The sequence below is a fragment of the Populus trichocarpa genome, chromosome 6 (assembly GCF_000002775.5).
Source record: "Populus trichocarpa isolate Nisqually-1 chromosome 6, P.trichocarpa_v4.1, whole genome shotgun sequence".
Lineage (NCBI taxonomy): Eukaryota > Viridiplantae > Streptophyta > Magnoliopsida > Malpighiales > Salicaceae > Populus > Populus trichocarpa.
The window spans coordinates 692,767-714,883 of NC_037290.2; the positions used below are offsets into that span (position 1 = coordinate 692,767).

General features: G+C 35.0%; 3 protein-coding genes across 5 annotated transcripts; 2 read left to right on the forward strand and 1 right to left on the reverse strand.

The window, feature by feature from the left end:
- The first annotated feature begins 1,690 nt into the window (after positions 1–1,690).
- On the forward strand, positions 1,691–4,604 carry LOC7458496 (uncharacterized). Of its 3 annotated transcripts, none has more exons than XM_024602437.2 (6): positions 1,691–2,395; positions 2,959–3,073; positions 3,179–3,350; positions 3,453–3,640; positions 3,841–3,985; positions 4,211–4,604. In XM_024602437.2, the coding sequence occupies exons 1-5, from the start codon at positions 1,839–1,841 to the stop codon at positions 3,964–3,966; spliced, it is 1,158 nt and encodes a 385-aa protein (XP_024458205.2). In that variant the 5' UTR covers positions 1,691–1,838; the 3' UTR covers positions 3,967–3,985; positions 4,211–4,604. The 3 variants fall into 3 exon arrangements, with proteins under 3 accessions (XP_024458205.2, XP_024458206.2, XP_002308782.4); XM_024602438.2 differs by having other exon boundaries at positions 1,692–2,395; positions 2,962–3,073; positions 4,264–4,604; XM_002308746.4 differs by having other exon boundaries at positions 1,693–2,395; positions 4,264–4,604.
- A 1,395-nt stretch (positions 4,605–5,999) lies between these two features.
- On the reverse strand, positions 6,000–7,934 carry LOC18099747 (F-box protein CPR1). Its single transcript, XM_052454231.1, has 2 exons — positions 6,506–7,934; positions 6,000–6,295 (listed from the first exon to the last, which is right to left on the reverse strand). The coding sequence occupies exons 1-2, from the start codon at positions 7,670–7,672 to the stop codon at positions 6,290–6,292; spliced, it is 1,173 nt and encodes a 390-aa protein (XP_052310191.1). The 5' UTR covers positions 7,673–7,934; the 3' UTR covers positions 6,000–6,289.
- A 9,206-nt stretch (positions 7,935–17,140) lies between these two features.
- On the forward strand, positions 17,141–20,044 carry LOC7463673 (uncharacterized). Its single transcript, XM_002307840.4, has 2 exons — positions 17,141–17,436; positions 18,014–20,044. Exon 2 carries the CDS (start codon positions 18,024–18,026, stop codon positions 19,905–19,907), a length of 1,884 nt encoding a protein of 627 aa, XP_002307876.1. The 5' UTR covers positions 17,141–17,436; positions 18,014–18,023; the 3' UTR covers positions 19,908–20,044.
- The last annotated feature ends 2,073 nt before the right edge of the window (positions 20,045–22,117 follow it).

A 22,117-nucleotide genomic window follows, 5' to 3' on the forward strand; every position in this document is an offset into this window, starting at 1 on the left:
TCTAAGTGTGGTGTCAAACATATTTCACAAAACTTTTTTCTTTTAAATTTAAACTCTAGTTGATAATGTAGATAACAAATCACTTACCATCTAAGTCAATACCGCAAAATCAAAAGTTATGAATTAAATAAATTAATTACTAACATGTTTCTCTTTTGTTTTATTTTTTGAATTTGAACCAGAGATCTTTTTATCTCTCAAATGGCATAATATATTTTACTTTTGAAACCATGTGTTCACATGGCATCTTTCAAGTTAAAAGGAAGAAGATCCATAGAATATATGGACCACAAACAGGCCTTGCGCAAAATCAAGCCAACATAAAGGGATAAAAGACAATAGAGTCTACATCAATACATGCCCTTTGTTTTCTTTTTCTTTCTTTTATTCCTTTTGTGTCTTGTTTGCAAAAAAATAAATAAATAAAAAATAAATTCAGACCCCATAAAAAGAACTCAAGTCCTCCCCTTGTCCATTTATGTAACTAATATCTAATCCCTTTCATCACATCTTGACAACTTACACAGTTTTAATGTTAAATAATTGCTTATATTATAGTCACAAAGATATGATCGCAACACAAACTTAGTAATTTAGAAAAAAATATATTAAACTTTATTCAAAATTCAGATTATAAAATTGATGGGTTAACCCAGATTAATTCAAAACAACTTTATTTTAATATATGTATTTTATAAAAATAATTAAAATGAGATCGCTTATATTTTTTTAAATCAATCAGTAAATTATCGTGTTGAGCCGTCAAATCAAATTAAATTTAATAACAATATATTTTTTTTTTTATGTATTGCCATGTTTTTTTCCCGTGGATTATTTGCAAATTGCAATATATCTACGAGGCCAAAGACAAGCACTTAGATTAATAAGGTTATTTCCAAAGTCTAATTATTTCTCTTTCCTTAAAAAACAAAGGTGATGTTGCTGCAAGCTATCTTGGATCCATAAAGCTCTAATTTGTTACTCTTCGGTCTTTACCAACATTCGTATGTTGTTGACCTACCCTACTAAATTCCTATCAAACCATCCATTTTCCCAATCACAAATCCAATTCCAATGACCAATACACCCTCGCTTGTTTTATTTTAATTTTAACATATGATCTTTATTATTAATTGTAATAACTAATTTTGTGACCATGTATCTGTTTCTATTCATAATTTTATTAGATTTTTTTTTAAATTAAACTAAATTTTAATTGGGTCAATCGGAGGAGGAGGATTAAAATTCAATTCTATTCATATGGCGGAAACGAGTTTAATAATACTGCTTGTATCGATAAATAACTCTCTTTTTTTTTTAAATAAAAAATTAAATAAAAACTTAAACCCACTTTATCTTGTCATTTCCCCTTTTCAATTTAATTATATCTTTATCCACTCTCTCAGGTCTTATCTTTTCCTTTCTAAATTCCAAGATAAAATAAAATCCCACTTGCAAATCCACCCGATTTACCTCCTCACCCCTGCCTCCACTCCCCTACAACGCCCAATCTGCAAGCCCAAAACCGTCATCCCGCATACCCAAAATGACAGACTACAGCTCCAAGAAAGAGAAGACTTCTTCAAATACCCATTATACCATCTCAAACACGCCTCTCACCGGGGCAAACCGTCATTTCCAGTTTGAAAACCGAGAGGTCATTTCCGTCCTTTTGAAAATTATAAAGAGAGAGATAGAGAGAAAGTAGACAGAGAAAGAGACAGAGAAGTTTTCTAGAGAGAGAAAGAGAGAGGTTTCTAGAGAGAAAGAGAGAGTTACCGTTTGTGTCCGTTTTTTCCGTTAAAAGTATTTGTGAAGAGAGAGAAGAGAGGCAAGCCATGGTGACGGACCAGGAGATAGCGAAAGGAGTAGAGACGGTGCTGCGGCAAGCAGACCCAAGCGCCGTTACTTCATTAAACGGTGTCGTACAGCAACTTGAAGCTAAATTAGGGTTAGATTTGTCACACAAAGCTGCTTTTATTCGTGACCAAATTGACCTTCTCCTCCGTTCCCACCCTATCACTACCACCGCCAGTGCTACGGCCCCCGCCTCCGTGACCACCACCGGGCATCCGCCACCACAACATCAAGCTTTTCAGTTCCAACAAGGACAAGCTCTTAACTTAACCCCTAAAGACCATTTTGCCCTCCAATTTCAACAACAATTTCACCCTTCCCATTTTGCCATTCACCCTCACCACCAGCACCAACACCAGCACCATCCTCAACAACACCACCAGCACCAGGTTTTTTCTCAGGACCTTAACTTTAGGCAGCCACAAGCGGTGGTGACTCCCCCAGCTCCACCACCTCAGCTGCAAGCACAGCAGCAGCATAGGCAGACACAGCATGTGCAAAATGCTGGGGTTGTTACTAATGAAGTGGCAAAAGAGAGGTAAAAGTTGAGGGCCTTTTGTCTTTTTGTCGTTTTTAGGTTTTTTTCATGGCTCAATTTGAGGTTTTGAGGGTTTATTTGTTCTATTTTAGTTGCAAATTTAGCTTTTTTTTTTTTAAAAAAAATTTATGTGCTTTTTTTTTTTTTAATTCGAGGGTAAATTGTAGAAGTAAGTGATTAGTTTATAGGGTTTATAACTTCCATCTGTTTTTGGTTAGTAAGATTTATTATAAAGTTTGAGTCTTTGTAGTTACTAAAAAGACAGAGTTAAAAATATTTTAACTGTCACTTTTCTTGGTTAAATAGTGACCCAATTGGAGGTTTATTATAAATTTGTTGCCGGGTAGAAAAATCCATTATTTGGGCATTTGTTAGCTTATGGTTAGTGTGCAAGTCTCTATTTCTGGGTATTTTTAGCTGATGATTAGTGTGCAAGTTCCGGCCGTTGTTGATTTTGTTTGATCGGAGCTTGAAGCTGTTTTGAAATGCAAAATCATGCAGCCGTTTATAGTATGTGGTTGAACTTGAGATTGAACTTGTGTTTGTATTTTACTATTTTGCAGCAGTGCTCCAGTTGGATCCAAAAGAAGAGGTGGACCTGGTGGGTTAAACAAAGTATGTGGTGTTTCACCTGAACTTCAGGCCATTGTTGGTGAGCCAGCGCTGCCAAGGACTGAGGTATATGCTGTTGGTCAGGCGCATTTCTTAGTTTGGCTGGGTAGCTTTGCTGTTCATGGAGTAATTCTTTGTTGTTTCTAAGAATGGTGGTTTGTGTTTGTGCAGATTGTGAAGCAATTGTGGCAATACATAAGGAAAAACAACCTCCAGGATCCAAGTAACAAGAGGAAGATAATTTGCGATGATGCTTTACGTGTGGTTTTTGAGACAGACTGCACTGACATGTTTAAGATGAATAAGTTACTGGCTAAACATATCATCCCGCTTCAACCATCAAGTATGTTCTATGATAATTACAGTAAGCATGTTGTTGTTGGTGTTGTTGTTCTGCAGTGACTTTGAGATGGTTAAAATTTTCTTCTTGTTAATGTGTGTTCAGAGGAATCCAGTCAAGCTAAGCGAGCAAAGGTGGATGTTGAGACCCCAACTGAAAATACTGAACCTGGTGCATCACTTGTGGGAATATCTGAAAGACTTGCTGAGTTTCTGGGAACTACTGAGAGGGAAATGACCCAAACAGAAGCATCCAGACGTGTTTGGGAGTACATAAAGCTAAAACAGTTGGAGGTGGGTAATGAGTGTAGATATCCATCTCTTTCCCCATGCACTTTCCATATTAGCTCGTTAATTAATTTTCTAGAATGGAACTTTTGTTTTGGATAAATCTCTCTTTTATTATATACTGTTTTTTTCCCAATAAACCTTAATTTTGATTTTAGATAAGTTAGCTGGAATTTAAAAGTTCCATGGTTTTCATGTTTCTTTAGGATCCGTTAAATTCAATGGCGATACAATGTGATACAAAGCTTCGTGATCTTCTTGGATGTGAAAGCATATCTGCAGTGGGGGTAGGAGAGGTGTTAGCACGGCATCATTTATTCAAACGGTCATGATGTTCCGTGATGATGACTGGTTAGTATGATCCACAATCTTTAGTGTTGTTGTGTCTCCTGTTTTTGTGTTTTAGTTGGTGATTTGATTACCCTGCTGCTTATTTATAAATCTTCACCCGAGTAGTTTAGCTTTAGAAGTTCTGTTGTTGCTGAATCCCCCTTGCTGTCATCCTTTGGGTTTAAAACCTTTTTGGTGTGCCTGATATCTTTTCTGTTCTTCATATGTTGATTAATTTACTTGCAGTCTGATGCATACCAAACAGGTAATCAGACTAGTTTTTTTCTTGTTACATGCAGGTGCATGGAACAATGACCATCTGCTCACTTCTGATAGTAGAACAGATAGCGAAGAAGCTTATTTTGTTTTTCCGATCGTTTATTTTTTGTTGTGTCCTTTGTGAATTAACGTGGTTAGATGAAATGGTGATTACTCGACTCTGATCAGAATGAAAATGTAACAACCGTCACTGACCTTGGATGTAGTAGGTTTTCGTGCTAATTTTATTGTCAGTTTGACTTCCCGATGCCTAACCCTCGTAGTAGAATGAAGGAAACCGCAGTGGAATTGTAAAATCCTGTTAACTTGAAAAAGACCAATATGTGTATCCTGTTATATAGCCTGTTGTTTTCTACTGCAAGTAGCATCGTTTCCTCTTTTGTTTGTGATCTGCATGGAATTACTTCCATGGAGGCAGGTGCAGGTTATGTAAGCTCTGTTGCACTACTGAATGGTGGAAATCATGTGGCTATTTATTTGTTCTCATCACCATAAAATTTATCCAGCTTTGGATACCCCCCAGAATCTTGATTTTGATCAACACAATGGAGATCATACGAGCATCAGGGGACAAACTTCTGATACTGGATAATGAGCAGTCTAATTTAGTGAAGTTGATGAGTTAAAATTAAGAACTGAATGCCTGTGAAAGTCCAGACCATTGTTATTAGAGCTGGCCCGCCAGGCCATGTTGATGTGAGACTTGAGCTGGGCTAGGTATAAAAAAACTAGGTAGGGATTGATTTGGTTGAGGGTTACAATCATTTATTTTTCAATAAATGATATTGTTTTAATTGATTCATCTCACATGATTAAAGCCTTGATCTAGGTTATGGACTGATCAGGCTTAATAACTTTGGTCCATTAACATGAAAATAAAGACCAGAACAAGGTAGGTTTCAGGGTCAAGAGAATTTAAGTTAAGATACTAAGATAAATTGACAAAATAGAGGTATCTTGAACAGCATATTGTGTTTTCTGCTGATTTCTCACGTTTTCAATTCTGTAAGCCCATAATAAGAGAATGCCATCTAGTTTGGACTCGAAAGTGACCAGAAGGTGGGCACTGGGCAGTGACTACAAGTAATTAGAGCCACCAAACAACGTATAAAAATTCAAGAAGCACACTAGGACTTGAATAGTTTTGTTGTAAATGAACCTTGCTATTGCAATGTATACCAGATTCAGAGCAAGCTGTCAGCTAGCTACATACTGTGTTAAGCAATGATAGCAGAACCTCATGGAAAGTTACAGAAACTGAACGATAGTATTTGAAATCTTTCCTTCCAAATGTCTGTTCATATATGTGTAATCAAAGTAAGCAATCCTAAATTCTACAATGCAAGTAGTTGAACCTCTAGCAACTAATCCAAGATCCTGAAAATAAGTTTCTTGTGTGTTCTACAGAGATATCCAGATATGCATGTTAAGCAATAAAGAAAAAAATTTAGATAAAGATTGAATAGGTGAAAATCTAACGAGTCAGACTGCCGAGTCTGGTGATGTTTCATATAACTCGAAATAACAAAGATTGAACAGTATCTTAGTCAGGTGAATTCAAGATTTCTGCAGAAAAATCAGTGCTATCAATGCTCGCACGATGTTGTTCATTAGTATAACATTTGCAATCCATCATCCAATCCAGATATGTAAACGTGAGGGGTGCACAGAAAAGTATATCAGAACCAGTCAAACATCGCAATAATATTTCGCACCACACGCTCAGTATTAGTAATATCAAGATCAAGCAAGCTGTGATATAATGCAAGCAAGAGTTTGAACTAGTTAGTCTTTACATTTTGGAAAGAATTATAGCTAAGGTTTTTTAATATGTTCAAGCATGATAAGGTGATGGAGATCTCAAAAGACAGAAGGCGGGACTACTGTATTCATATTGCCCCCACCAAACCCCGGCGGGGGAAAACAAAAACATGAAAAGAAACACTAACTGAAAATGTTCTGTAACCCTTGTTTCTTCCCAGCTTCAAAGCTTCACATTCACTTGGTTTTGCCTACAGTTTGAGCTTGAATCCTGATGAAAGGAAGTCATCCCTGAAAAGTACAAAGCCACAACAGGGTAGGCTCAAATCTCTAATGAAAATGCTAATGATTGGATTATCCATGATACAATATATTGCATTAGTAATTACATCACCAGTTATTATAGTAACCTCAGATACTAAAGTTCAACTGAAAAATGCAAACATTTAGCAATTCAATCATCAATCCCAAGACTCCAAGAAAAACAAGATCAAGCAATACCTCTTCTTCTTCGTTCTTCTTGTGCTCTTTCGTCGGCTGCTGACTGTTAACAACTCTGTCATTACCATCAGGAGGAACAAGGGAATTCAAACATAAAATTGCTTCCAAGCGCTCTTTCTTCCTTCCTTGAATCACAACATCCACAACCCTTCTAGTTTCCATGCCATACCAAACAAGTCTTTTCTCATCCAATTCTAACAAAACTTCTCTACCTCTCCTAGAGTAACCCAACGGCCTTACTGAATCATAAGACAACACATTTCTCGAAATAGAGAACACCTTACTCCAAGACTCCTTAACCCCATATTCTTTCATAATCCAAACGTCAGCACTCCAATCTCTAACTTTAGCAAACACACACAAAAAACTGCCCAACACACCAAGATCAATGTCAATCACAATATTACCCCCATAATCAGGTTGTGGCACCTCTCTAAACTCATCCAATCCAAGATCAAAGCCAACAATTCTATCCCTCCAACTACCAAACCCCTTAGCAATCCAATGCAATGATCCATGAAAGTAAACACCCATTTTATCATTCGTAAACAGCATAGCATAAGGGATCTTAATAACCCAACACAAATCTTTCTTTGCACTATAAATTGTCATTTCTGATTCTTTGAAACTAGTAAAACCTATTCCAAGAAACTTGGCAATACTCACAACCTTATAGTCGTTAGAAACTGCATCGTAACCAAACCCATATCCGCTTCCCCAAACCCAATGCTCATCTGGTGCCGAACTAACAGAAAGTTCAAATCTATGTCGAACAAGAGACAGTATCCCTTTATGTTCTCGCGTTGATTGATTAAGTATAACAACGTCACCATCATCATTGCTTAAACACACCAAACCATTACAAGAACCCATTAAACGAACATCTTGCCATCCTATTGAAATAAATGGTTGGTCTTGCAAGTTTAATAGGTCACCAGGAGAAAGATCGTCGAAGTTTATGGGATTAAGGCCTCCTTCTCCAAGAATAAGAAGGGTGTTGTTAGTGTTGGTTTTGATTGACAGGCTCATATGGGTGTTGATAAAACCACTGCTATCTATTAAAGAACGCCATTCTTTTGACACGCTCCTGAAGCATAGGAGAGTCTTGATGTCAAGAATGGAGATCAGGATTCTAGTTATGATATCAAATGGGATATGGCTGGACATTGATTTGGGTTTGATTTTGAGAATTCTTTAATGGTAATAGTAACTGACACAAGGAGTTTGATGAAAGGTCGGACTGAAAAAATGGCAAAACGCAAAAGCTCACCGGGAATTCTTGCTGCTAATGGTATTTTTGATAAGAAGACAGAGCAAGTTCATAAGAGTACATGACCTTTCTGCATGGGACTTGCCAGGTTTGTACCCAATAACGAGAGAAGCTAACTTGACCCCAAAGAAAGAAGAGTTAGTGACCTAGTCCCTGTAGTTTAACACAACTAATTAGCTAGTCCTTGTGGTTTTGAAAACTCTATACTTTAAATTTCATTTATAACTTAGTCCTTGCCTAAAGTTTATTTATTTATTTATTTTTTTTACTTTTTTTGTTTCCTTTTTTTCAAAAATAAAACATAAAAAAGAAAGGTAGGTAATACGGAGGGAAGATTTAACTAGGAAAGAAGGAATTTTTGAAATGTTTTTTGAGCTGGATTAAAGATGGTAAACACTGATTAAAAGATTGTTTAATTAATTTTCATATTACACTGACAAAATAATTAGTATTCATAGATTTATATAGTTTAAGTCATAGTTATAAAATCTAGACTGAAAGATTCACCCGAGACCTATTTGAATTGGAGACTTGATTTGATTCAGAATGAAAAAAGAAGAAGAAAATAATAACTTCATCTCATCTGATAAAAAATCTGATACGACTCAGGATCTTGAAAGAGATGCCCAACTCCAATCCTTCACGATGTCTGTTAATCAATCAGCATTCAGCATCTCCTATAGTCTGAGAGATGCAAAATATCACATTTCGAGCAAGAAGATTCTTGATTCATCCCCTTGGATCAACTTACATGATAGTGGCAATTCAAAGGTGTTATGTACCAATTTTCCAGTGGGTATGTGCTGTAAATCATTGGAAAATTATTGTAATTATGGACAATTAGACTATGCCAATAATCAAATACTAATAATTATTGTAAATGGATTAAAGGCATAAAATACTTTGAGCAACAACAAAAATGGTGATGTTTATCAAATAACGCAAAATTATTGTTTGAAAAAAGAGGGAAAACTCAAGAAAAGAAAGATTGATAGGTTCGGAAAGTTCTGAAAGGTGTTTGTTATTTTATTATTTAATTGATTGAATGTTTAAGACATTTTGGCTATTTGTATAGCTTTACTTCAAACTCCGGACTCAACTCTGGAACCTGGCTGAGTTGCTGACTTTAGGAGTGATTCTGTCGCATAGAATGTCTCTTATTTCTAGACTTCTCTTCTCCTCTTCCTTTCAGGGTTGTTTCTTTAATTTATCTTCCAGTCCAATTTTTGCTGAGAAAAATCCCTCTGCTTGCCGACTTACAAGCTTTGAATTGGATGCTTCAAAATAGATTTTGAAGTTAGATTTACATTTATGAGGTCTAATATGCCTGTCGGCATGTTGTGAAATCCATGTGAAGGCCAAATTCCGATGACATAGTGAAGAAGACGACTTTGAATGACGTGTCATCCCATGAGTGACGCTTTGTTCATCTCTCTTTCCACATAACCTGGGCTGTATAGTGGCCCAGGAGTACTCAGGTCTGATTTGGTGCAAGCTGGAAATAATAACCGAGTACTTATGGATTGGATTGAGCTTTTATATGAATATGTAAAAAAAATTAAATATCAGTACTTAGGTCTGGTTGGTCTTGTAGGGTTACTGGGGCACAAGGAAAAAGAGTGTCAAAATCAACTCAATAAAGATAATCACCATCTCCTCCCTTCTTCTTGGATGAAAAGGGTTTTGTTTGTGTTGGTTTTGACAATATCATATTTATCTTTATTAAAAAACGCCATTGTTAATTTGGTGCATATCTGAGTCGGATTTGAGAAGTTTGTGGCAATAAGAATTGGTACCGGTATTAAGAGATCATTTGGGAGTTGTAAGAGGTGTCTAAAAACTCTAAGGAAGCTGAGCTGCGAGCAGTTATAAAAGTTATTGAATTGTGTTCTTCAAGGGATGATTTTAATGAAAAATCTTTTAGTGGAATCCGACCTAGGTTCCATGGTAAATTGGATGACTAAACCTTGTTCTAGATTTTGAAAATTCCATGATTTATCCATTAAAGCCTCTCGGTTTTCTTCTGTTTTGGGTAATGTTTTCTTCTGTCACACCCTTCAAGAAGCAAATTTCATGGTCGATTCCCTTGCAAAACGAGGGGTGAATAGAATGGAGGAGTTTATGGCCTGGAAAACGTACAGTTACCGATAATAGAGACAAGTTTTCCCAAGCTGGATTTATTTTTCGTAGCACTGGGATTTAATTTCTTTTTTTTTCTTTGATTTCCAATTATGAACTATGCCTAAAAGGCAAGTCGGGTTTGAAATAGGCTACCTCGTTTTTTTGTGCTTAAATTAGTGAAAAACATTTTAAATAATCAGTTGATACAGAATTTGGTTAATTTATAATTTTAAAAATAAAAAGTTAATATATATATATATATATATATATATATATATATATATATATATATATATATATAATGCTGTTCAAATATATATGACTAGTGATCTTATAGTTGTTTTAATATTTTTTTTTTGTTTTGAAGGACAATTAATTAAGTTATCTAACTGTAAAGAATAAAATAACCAATTTATTTCTGATCTATTTAATAATGATTAATTAATGTATCATAAAAAGCTATATTATCTTCTGTAAAGATTAATGATTAATTAATGTATCATAAAAAGCTATATTTTATTCTTAGACTAGTGATATATATTTTATTCTTAGACTAGTGATATATGTATCATAAAAAGCTATATTTAATAATGATTAATTAATGTATCATAAAAAGCTATATTATCATAAAAAGCTATATTTTATTCTTAGACTAGTGATATATATAGTTGTTTAATATTTTTTTGTTTTTGTTTTGAAGGACAATTAAGTTATTTAACTGTAAAGAATAAAATAACCAATTTATTTCTGATCTATTTAATAATGATTAATTAATGTATCATAAAATCCTATATTATCTTTACAAAAATTATTTGATTTTATTACAAAATAATCATTACACTATCGTTGCTATATTGAATATATAAACCATGCCTTTTAGTGTTCCTTACTAGATTTAATACCCGCGCTTCACAGCAGGGAATCTTTGGAGACGTTGATATCTTCAATTGATGTGGAAAATAGTAGAAATTCATAAGAGTAAAAGTGATTTTTGCTAGATATGACCTCCTCTAGGGTCTGAAGTCAGTTTTTTATTGTTCACAACAAAGCTTTTTCAAGTTTATTTCATAAATCAGTCATGAATTTAAACAACTCCAAAAATAATTAGGTTTTTAACCAACATTTAATGAATTTTAAGGATAAACATGCGCACTATTTAAAGCTGAATTAATTTTTTTTTTATAAATTTATATATAAAGCAATATATACCATTAAGTAAATGGTGACCGAATAAAAAGAAAGATAATAAAAAGTAACTAAGAAAAAAGAGAAAAAAACAAAAGACCAAACTAATTAGTCCTGTTAAAGATACATTAAAGATTTTAAAAAGATGAGATCTTTAACCAAAAATTCAGATGCTGAAAGGTAGAATGACTTAAATTAGGTGGCACAAACAATCACCCCCGTAATCCTAAGAAGATTATTATTTCACCACCTTACCACCTGTTGGAACTGCTTCTCTCTTTAAGCAACACCAGGTCCTAAAGCCTTGATGGCAACTGGGGTGGGTATGATCAACCTTGCCTTTATACGCAGGTCCATATCCTCCTCCGCCAATTTTATTTGATGGTGAGAATTTGTCAGTGGCTTCTTCAATAGTACTGTATATCGCACACCATTTTGTTCCAAAGCATTCAAATTAAGCACTATTCTTCTCCTTTATCTCTCGCTCGGCTTTCGTCTGAGCTTATTGCCCTTTTATGCTTCCATCTCTGCTTGTTCAGCTGCTTTAATGGTATCTTTGCACTTAGCCTTCTCCAACTCTGTATTGGCAAGAGCTGCCTCTCCTGCGAGCTTGGCTACCTTAAATTTATGAACCTCGTCAATCTTCTATAGATTGAGTTCAGTAGAGCCTGGATCAAGAACATTCAGCATCCAAATATTTGAACCAATTTAAAAAACATGTCATTTGTTAATGGTTCATTAAGTTATGGTGTCTCATATCATTTTCATTATAATCTATCAATTAAGTTCCTTCCTGACATTCAACAGCCAACTGAGTCCATGTTCAAATGCAGGATTGAGTTCAATGACAACTAACTTCTTTCAAATTTTTGGTTCAATTGATGATGAAATGAAACTACTTTTTTGAAGATTTCAGGCAAACAATGACTAAGGAGTTCGAAATAATAAATATTGGTCTCATGTCCTACTATTTAGAGAATAATGACATCAAATAAAAAAAAATATAGAATCTTTGTGAATCAAGAAAAGTTTTCAAGGGAGGTTATCAAGAAGTTCAAGATGAAGAATTGTGAAAAAGTAAATACTTTAGTTGAGTGTGAAATATAAATGTTAAAGAATAATGAAGGGGAGACGATAAACTCTACAACATTCAAAAGCCTAGTTGGGAGTTTGAGATATTTAACATGCACTCGTCCGAATATTCTTTTTGTAGTGAGACTTATAATTAGGTTTATAGAGATACTTATTATGACACACTTCAAAGTTTTGAAGCAAATTCTTCAATATATCAAAGGTATTGTTGATTTTAGCTTATTCTAATAGCTTTAAACTTGTGGGTTATATTTTTTGTAACCCAATTTTGGATTCACCAAGATTTTCTCGAATGTTATTTTATTTCTATTATTATTTATAAAAATCCAAAAAATTAAGAAAAAATTTAAAATTCAAAAATATATTTTTCTCGAGTCAACCGCATCTTTCCATCAAAACTGAGTCCACCGGGTCAAACCATGTCGACCAGGGTAAAAAATGAGTTTCGGGCCGTTTCGGGTCAAAACCGTTATTTTCAACCAAAACCAAGTCCACCTGGTCAATACGGGTCAAACCATGTCAACTAGGGTAAAAAATGAGTTTCATGCCGTTTCGGGTCAAAACCATCATTTTCGACCAAAACCGTGTTCACCGGGTCAATACGGGTCAACCAGGGTAAAACATGAGTTTTCGGGCCGTTTCGGGTCAAAACCGTCATTTTCGGCCAAAACCGAGCCCACCGGGTCAATACGGGTCCAACCATGTCGACCGGGATGAAAAATGAGTTTCAGGCCATTTTAGGTCAAAATTGTTATTTTTTATCAAAACCCGGTCCACCGGGTTGATACCCATTGAATTTTTTTTTTAATGTTTCAACATAATTTTCGGTAATTAAAATTGATTTTTAGCGATTGAGTCAAGCTTTTTCTAATACTGATTTGAGTTTTTAGTTTTACCTATATAAATATTTATTATTATATATAATAAAACAAAATCAATAATAGAAAAACTTATCATATTAAGGCAGGGCAGCTGCACTGATTGTAGACGGAGTAGTTGCGCCGATGCAATTTTTCTTTAACGCAGATCCGTGTTGTCCCCTGTCACTGGCTATAAATAGCCAGTGACAATTCGTAAGGAAAAAAAGGAGGGGAGGAAGAAAAAAGAAAAAAAAAAAAGAAAGAGAGAGGAGAGACTTGTATTATTATTTAAGGTTTTTTTTAGTTTTTCTCCGCGTGAGTAAGATATTAATTTTTTTTTAAAAATAAATTGTAAAATATCAAAAATATCTTAACCGTTAGATTTAATAGTATTTAGTTCTGGACCTTTGATTTAATAGGATACAATAGGGCTTACCACACTAGATTAAAACCCACATCCATCTCAGCTCTTAAAACAATCTGTCCTTCGATCCTGTGTTGCCACGTCACCCGGTGTACCCCGCTCTAGGTACACCGCGCCATACCCGATCACAAATCAGCCCATCCGGACCGTTCGATCAACTTGCAGATCAAGCCAATCACAGCCGGAGGATCAGGTCAGCCGCGATCTAACGGTTACAAACCTTCAGCTGCACCGCTGTATCATGCTCGCGTTCACACCGTAGCACAATCTCGGAGTCTCTCTCTCCTCTCGCCGGCGATTCTCTCTCTCTCATCCGATCTCCCATTTCCGGCCGTTTGAAGCCTCCGAAAAACCACATAAAGGTTTATAGCCTCATATAAAGCAAAACCCCGGCAGGTTGAAGCGGTTTCGCCTCCCTATCTGGCCGGAAAAATGCCGCGATTTTGGTCGGCCACCCGAAGCTTCAAATCGACGATTCTCCCTCATCAGCCATCAACGGACGTCGAAACCACCGTCATCAGAATCCTCTCCCTCAGATCTACCAGAATCAACCATTCTATGGCCGGAAAGCTCGCCGGAAAATTTCACCGCCTCCAACAGTAACCGCGCGTGAGCCACACGCGCCCCAGGGGCATTTTTGTAAATTTCTGAGAAATTCAAGGGTATTTCAGTATTTTGCCTATACAGTGGCACTCAGGTAATTTTTTGGGGTTCCTGATGGTATTTTTGATATTTTTATATATATAAATGCTTGTAAATTTTGTTACATGTTAAAAAAAAAAACAAAAAAACCTAAAAATAAATATTAAAGGAATAACATCGTGGGTTCAACACCCATCTTATCATGTCATCGTTTGTGGGTCCAAAGTTTAATTCTCAAGTATGGTTATATCTATTTCTCAACGATATCAAAATAATTTTTGTTTTATAAATAAATATTGTTTGTCGACACGTCTCTTTTTTAGAAAAAGACCGATGCCAAAAATTTAAAATACCAAATATGGATTATGTCCATTATTTTTTTTTGATAACTCAGACGTAACTCTCCTTTTTAGGGTTAAAACGTCAATATTTTAGACCAGTCTTCTAATTTTTAGGGACTGGTGTCATTTTTAACGCGTCTCCTATTTTTAGGGACCGACGTTAACCATTTTAAACAACAAAATTGCCAATAAGCCCAAAATATAATAGCATTTAAATCAAATAAAAAAAACACAGAAGTAAGGGTAACCTTTCTCTTGAAAGGATGTTTTAAGGGTGGTGTCTACCTTTCCTTAATCATAACTAACCCCGTACCCGAATATCTGGGACCAGTGTCTAATTTGGGATTTCTAGTTTCCCTCAAATTACTAGATGACGACTCCAATAAAATCTTTATTTCTCTCAATTGAGAAAAAACCCTTTTTGTTAAATAAACAACAAAAAAGTGGGAGCCGTCGCCCGACGTCGTGTATCGACAATATTGATAGTGATTGAGCTGGATATATGAATGATAGAAAGAACACTACAAGTTTTGTTTTCTACATGAGAGATATAGCATTTACATGGAGTTTAAAGAAGCAATCTATAATCACTTTGTCAACATGTGAAGTTGAATATATAGCTACTATATCATATGTTTGTCATTCCATATGACTAAAGAGATTATTGAAGGAATTGTGAATGCCACAAGAGAAGCATGCTGAAATTTATTTGGACAACGCATCAGCCATTGCATTAACAAAGAATCCAATATTTCATGATAAAAGTAAACATATTGATATAAAATTTTATTATTTAAAAGATTGCATTGCAAATAAAGAAGTTGAAGTCAAATACGTGAGGACTCAAGACTAAGTCGCGAATATTTTCATAATGCTACTCAAATATGATGTGTTTGTCAAAATGAGAGACATGTTAGGAGTTATAAGGAAATCAAATTTAAGAGAGGATGTTAAAAGTAAACCAGATTTCAGTTTTTTTGAAGAATAGAGAAACCGATTGACTAATTGAATTAAATAAATTGGTTGACCGGTTAAGTCGGCAGAATGCTTTTCTTATTCATAATAGTTTTTTCTATTGTAAATTTAATTTTTTTATAGTCTAGAACTTTATGCCTATATATAAGCTTGTAATATGAGGTATTATTAATTAATATAGAGAGTGAAATCAAAGAAAGAAGCACTTCAATCAAGTTAACCTTCCTTTTATTTTTATTCTTCTTCTTTATTTTTGTTCTTGACTTTTTAATATTGCATTGCTTAGTTGATCTTATACCACACTTGTTTTATTTCCAACATAATATGCCGAAGGAGATAACTTAAACAAAGAAACCTAACCAACATGTCAAAGGAAGAATGGGAGCCGTTAAAGATCTAATAAACTGAAAAAAGAAAAAGGAAAAAGCAAAGTCATCAATCTTTCATAAAAATAACAAACGACAGAGACATGGATTAAGCAAAGACCAAAGAGAAAAATATTGGAACAACGAAACAGAACTCATGAGGAAGCAGGCAAGAAAAGAAAAAAACAAACTGAATAAGGAAAGCTGCAACACACTCACACTAATCCGGCAGCCCCTCTCTAAATCAAGCAAGAAAAACTACAGCTACCAAACCTGAAAAAGTAAAGGACAAATGATGAACATCAATGCTAGCATGAAGAAGAAGCAGAGTCATGTACTATCACAACATATAAAATGACAACACACTCATTGACAATAATATGAAAGAGGTCTCATTCTTGGAAAAAACAAAAACCTCGTGGCTAAACCATCATGGAAAATAAATTATTAATACCCTCAGTTAAAGCATCAACTAAACCAGATCACTTTTCCAGTCGAGCACTACTATATACTGCCAAAAATAAAGCACTGCCTTTGTTCCAAAGCCATTGCCAACTTTCCATCCCTCTCCATACATGAACATCTTTCATGTCACTTGGCTACTGTGTGTTGCCATTATCATCTTGAAACACTTTCACCATCAAGGTCATCACCACCATGGTGGTTTTGTCGATGTAGACCCCAACAACTACACCCTTATCACACGTTAATTAATCATTATCATGTATATCCCATGGAAAAAATATAGTTTAAAAACCTGACCGGTCCTCGACGGTCCATCCGCGACCTGATGTTAATTGATACAGTCATAAAATAAAAAGAAAGGAAAAAAATCAGTTTTGTTTGTAGGTTTGGGCAACAACTCGCTAGAAGTCATGAGAAATTGAAATTGAAATACTGTGTAAATACACAGTAAAAGCTATCACATGTTTCATTGTTTTTAAGAGCACAATTAGCTTCTTCTTCTTCTTCTTCTTTTTTTAAATTGTAATTTAATTTAATATAAATATATATCCATCCTCTCCTGTCAAGCAACAACGTTATCTAAAATTTATAGCTGAGGTAAGAAGGTAACCAAAAGAGCCTAAACCAAAAGAGTGACAGGAAAAGCAACTTGGTAGCCCTTAATTAAAATGCTTTTATTTTCTGCTTTTACTTTTGGGCTGACCCCATATGCCATGAAGCTTTCTTCTTTATTAAAACAATAAAGAAATAAAAAGAGGAATAACGTTACACTCCAAGCTTGCTTATCTCCATTCATTCTTTTGGTTACCTCAGCTATAAACTTTAGATGACGTTGTTGCTTGACAGGACAGGAAGGGATTAATTTGTGCTCATGAGAGAATCATGAACTGAAAGCCTTATATTCCATTTCTCATTTTAATTCTTAATGATGATTCTTATATACATAGTAGTTAAAAAGTATCTTCACGTTTTAGCTTGTGCAGAGAGCAAAGTGTTTTATTCTTTCCTGAGAATAACCCTTGATTTCATGATAATAAGTAAAGTGCAGTAACCAATTCCCATTCAAGTTGGTAGCGCAACAATAAATTAGCTTGTGCAGAGAGCGAGTGGTTTGTGGCACGAGGGACTAGATACACAAAATCCCACCTGAACTGCTCTTTGCATTCAGATACATTTTGGCTGTAAATTAAGGTATGTGTTGCAAGCGTCTCCCTTTCTTTTCTTCATTTCTCTCCAAGTCTCTGAACTTAAATTTGAAAGTTGTTTTCTTCCTTATGCAGTATTATATTTGGAAGTCCATTGATGGTAGAAATTAATTGGTCTTGCATGTGCTAGGGAATGTAATATAAAATTATTCTTAAGCGTCATCCACCTAATTTATGAAATAATTCCTTGTAAGGTCTCATGAATTGTTTTACATATAATACTTTAAAATAAAGCATGATCTCGATTATGCAGAACAATTCTTAGTCCTTTCTCACTCCAATCAATTCTTAGTCCTTTCTCTCTCAATATATATATATATATATATATATATATATATATATATATATATATATATATGGTATTGACTGTATTTATATTTTAATCAATTTGTTGTCGTAGTGACACTTTTTCCGGAACATGAATAAAGGGAGGTCTTATTACATTTAATTTATATGAACTACTACGAAATATGTTGTAAATGCATAAGTTGATTATTAGCTAGAATTTTGTTTAACTGATTAATATATCTTTAAGTAAAGTTCATGTCTGGCTTATAATGAAGGGGAGCAAACATGGATGTGGATGGTTTATCTGTACGTGTTGTCGCATTGTGGAACGACTGGCAGCTTCGCTCAATGATTTTGCTAAGTCTCTGGCTGCAAATTTTCCTCACCATCGCTGGCGGTCGACGAAAGTATACAGCCGGAATCTGGCTTGGGACGCTGGTTTGGCTAGCATATACGTCAGCTGACCCGTTGGCAACTCTTTCATTGGGTACAATTACTCGCAATCAAGGGGGTTCCAATTGTAACACTAAAAATGAAAGCATCACCCCGGCATTTTGGTCATCGATGCTCCTTGTCCACCTTGGTGGCCCTTACACCTTTACTGCCTATGCAGTAGAGGACAACGAACTGTGGTCGAGGCATGTGCTTCAGCTATTAACGCAACTTTCGATGTCCTTTTATGCATCATTGAGGTCATGGTGGAGCATGGATCCGCTCAGATATTTAGCCATTCCTATCTTTATTGCCGGAATCATGAAATATGGGGAGAGGGTTTTGGTTCTTTGGTTAGCAAGCTCCAACAAGTTTAGAGAGTCCGCAAACGAAGAAAGGAAGCTTCTACGAGAGCAATTAGATAACAAAATTCCACGCGATGACTTCGATAACATGGATGCAACAAGGTGCGATAAAGTTTTGGGATTTGATCGCATAAGACCAGAGGCAAAACATCTCCATGAAGCTCATTTCTTATTCCGAATTTTGAAGTTACTATATGGAGATTACCTTGTTACATATCCAACTCATATGAGCAGCTATAATATCTTGAAGAGGAAGTCTGCTGCCAAAGCATTCGAGTTGATAGGAGTGGAGTTGGGTTTCATGTTTGATGTCCTTTTCACCAAGGCGATGACTGGGGTTGGCTGGCGGCCTCGCCTCTTTCTCCGCTCCATCAACTTTCTACTCTCTGTCTCCGCATTACTTGCATTCTGGATAATGGCCAGAAACTCCAAAGCCTATTCCGAAATTGATATCACTATATCATACTTGTTGCTAGGAGGAGCTGTTGTTCTTGATATATACTCAGTCATTTGGATGCTTCTCTCTGATTGGACTATGCTTTGGCTTAGCAAGAAAAGGGAGCCATTGGCGGAGTCTATTTGTCAATTTATTTATTCTTCTCGGTGGCTGTCGTCTCTTATTCATAAAAAAAGGTGGAAAGAATCTATGAACCAACATGCCATACATAAGCATATTGAGCAAAGTGTACCAATGGGAAATCTTATCAGCAAGGGTCACAACTTTCGGAGATGGAAAGAGGATGTGGATTGTTATTTAAAGGAATTGATCTTCGAACGTCTCTTAGATATGCGTTCAAGATACAGTCGCCAAGATGATCAAAGGATGATATTGGCAGAGAGAGGTGATCATGCACTCAGAAGAAACGGATGCTCTGAAAAATTTCGTTGGTCTGTGGTTGATATAGACTTTCATGAAAGCTTCCTATTATGGCACATTGCCACTTGGTTTTGTCACGTAGGCCATACTGAATCTCCTCATGTTAAAGTAAGCAGATCTTTAGCTAGTTACATGTTGTATCTTCGGAGTGATATGCCGTTTATGCTACCTAAAGAGATGGGTGAAGCAAAGTACATGTCAACCAGCGTAGAAGCCACTTTTCAAGTTGAAGAGGGACAAACCGAAGGGTCAGTGCTATCTGATGGTCGCAACCTCGCCAGTGCATTGGACTTGCTGGAGACAGAGGATGGGTGGTCAGATGAAACAAAATGGGAAATGATATCTCAAGTGTGGGTGGAGATGCTAACTTTTGCTGCGATTCATTGTGGATGGAAAGAGCATGCAAAAGCACTTAGTCAAGGAGGAGAGCTACTTACCTTTGTGGCCGTTCTTATGTCTCATCTTGGCATTAGTGAGCAGTGTATCTACAAGTAAATAATTACTTGGTACTTTGCATATGTTATTATTCCTTCTTCTTTTATTTTTCATTTGTTTATTTTGATAAGATTTTTACATGTTTGTGATTGATACGTTATTATATGTACAAAGGGTTGAATTCTCGGTTTCTTAAATTATCATGTTTATATATTATTTATATGACAACACGTTAGTTCAAAGATATCCTTTCTCTTAAGACAAAATCCATATATGTTCATATATTATTTATATGATAACACGTTAGTCCAAAGATATCCTTTCTCTTAAGACAAAATTAAAAAAACAGAAGAAGATCGTTAAAATCGTCAATAAGCTCAAGTTTTCCTAAACGTACTCATGAACTTTATTTCTTGTAGCATTAGATGGAGCTTTTCTGCTTGATTTAGGGGTAAGAGAAAAAGGGATAAAGTTTTACAAGCTTGTTGATTTCCTGTCCACATTTTACATGAATTATTTTCTTGAGAGGATGGGAAGTGATTTGTGCTCATGATAAAGATATAGCTTGTGATAATCGAAAGCAATTTATTCCAGTGGTCCTTTTATTTTGTAGTAATGATCGTGACGAGAGCAGGTGTTTGTAATATCCTTTCATATTGATGATAAGAAGTAAAGTATTTGTACAAATTCATATTCTTGCAGCATCTTTAATATACATGAAGCAGATTTTTGCGGAACCAGAACTAAAAAATACACAAAATCAACCTGGTTGCACAACCAGTAAATTAGCCCGCCGTATAAAATTGCAGAACTCAGAGAGGAAATATGTGAATACTGTCTTGTATATTTCATTCCTTTAGTGTGCATGTACAGAGGGTTTAAATAAATGATAATTTAAATAAATGATAATGCTAACTGTTGTCCTACACATGTGTATGTATATCTGATAGTTCGAAATTTAAACAGCAGATACAATCTTGTTTGAATTTGAACTTTGAATATTGGATAGCTAAGTTCCTGCAGATTTGGTGGTTGTTGCAGCATGCTCTTGCTCTTTGACTTGTTCTTCTACACGCCGGAACACCTCTTTCCATAATCTTCAGGTACGTTTTGGCTGTAAAGGTACTTAGATTATAATATAAAACTAGCTATTCGTAAGCATTACTGAGCTTATAAAACAATTCTTCAGAATCTTACTTAACTTTGTAAGAGGATCAAGAATGATTTTATATTAAATATTTTAAAGCATGATTTCTGTTGTGTAGAAGAATTCTACGTCAATTCGATACTTTTCTCTTATTGTAAGATCTTTTCTTTTATACTTTATTATTGCTTTCATTTGTTTATTGTTTAATTGAGATTTTACTTTATTCGACGTGATTCATGTGAATTGCTGCGAAAGATGTTGTGAATGAATAATTTGGCATGCTGTCCATGCATTATGTGATTACTACGAGCCTGCTATTCTGTTTAATTCATTAATGTATTTTTAATGTTAGCTGGTGGTAATAGTTATCTAGGAAGGAGGTAGCCACGGATAGAGCTGGCTTATGGCAAGGGTTACTTGGCCAACAACTCGAGTTGTTCCTAATAAATAAAATATATTTATTAATTATACTTTATAAAATAAAAATTGTCACTACTTAACAACTACTAAATTTCAAGCACAAAATAAAAACTGCTCAAGACCTCATCACTTGTCAGATATATATAAAAATAAAAAAAATTCTTAAATATTTTAAAAGGTTTTATTTATAGTTTTGTCTAAGGCCTCGAAAAGAGAACATTTCGAGTTCAAATCCTATCATTTACATTTTTCAACTCACATATAAATAATTAAATATGTGATTGATTAGAAATTTTAAGTGAAGAGCTTTTCCCTATAGTTTGGTTCTTAGAAGTTGCCACCCATCCATGGATCACATCTAAAAAAGTGTCCATGATAAAAATGATAAGAAAAGAAAAGAAAAAAGAATACAGTTCATATCTGATCTGCGTTGAAGGCAAGTAAAGATGAGCGCCTTGAAGTTTTCTGAACGTGTTATCGAATTGTGGAATGAATGGGATTACAAATAAGAATTTCACCATCTTTGCAAGAAAGTAAACCATTACAAGAACCAACTAAAAACCCAGCACATTCTTGTTTTGATGTTGTAACACATGGTTGGTCTTGTAGGGTTATTGGGGACACCAGAATGTCAAAATCAACTGAATAAAGATATAACCACCGCCTCCTTTTTTCTTGGATAAAAAGAGTTTTGTTTGTGCTG

Bases quoted from the DNA above. Each gene is read 5' to 3' on its own strand.
- LOC7458496 (XM_024602437.2), top strand. From the start codon at position 1,839: ATGGTGACGGACCAGGAGATAGCGAAAGGAGTAGAGACGGTGCTGCGG. The intron at 3,074-3,178 runs GTATATGCTGTT...GTGTTTGTGCAG, and splicing joins CAGCGCTGCCAAGGACTGAG to ATTGTGAAGCAATTGTGGCA. The intron at 3,641-3,840 runs GTGGGTAATGAG...ATGTTTCTTTAG, and splicing joins TAAAGCTAAAACAGTTGGAG to GATCCGTTAAATTCAATGGC.
- LOC18099747 (XM_052454231.1), bottom strand. From the start codon at position 7,672: ATGTCCAGCCATATCCCATTTGATATCATAACTAGAATCCTGATCTCC.
- LOC7463673 (XM_002307840.4), top strand. From the start codon at position 18,024: ATGGATGTGGATGGTTTATCTGTACGTGTTGTCGCATTGTGGAACGAC.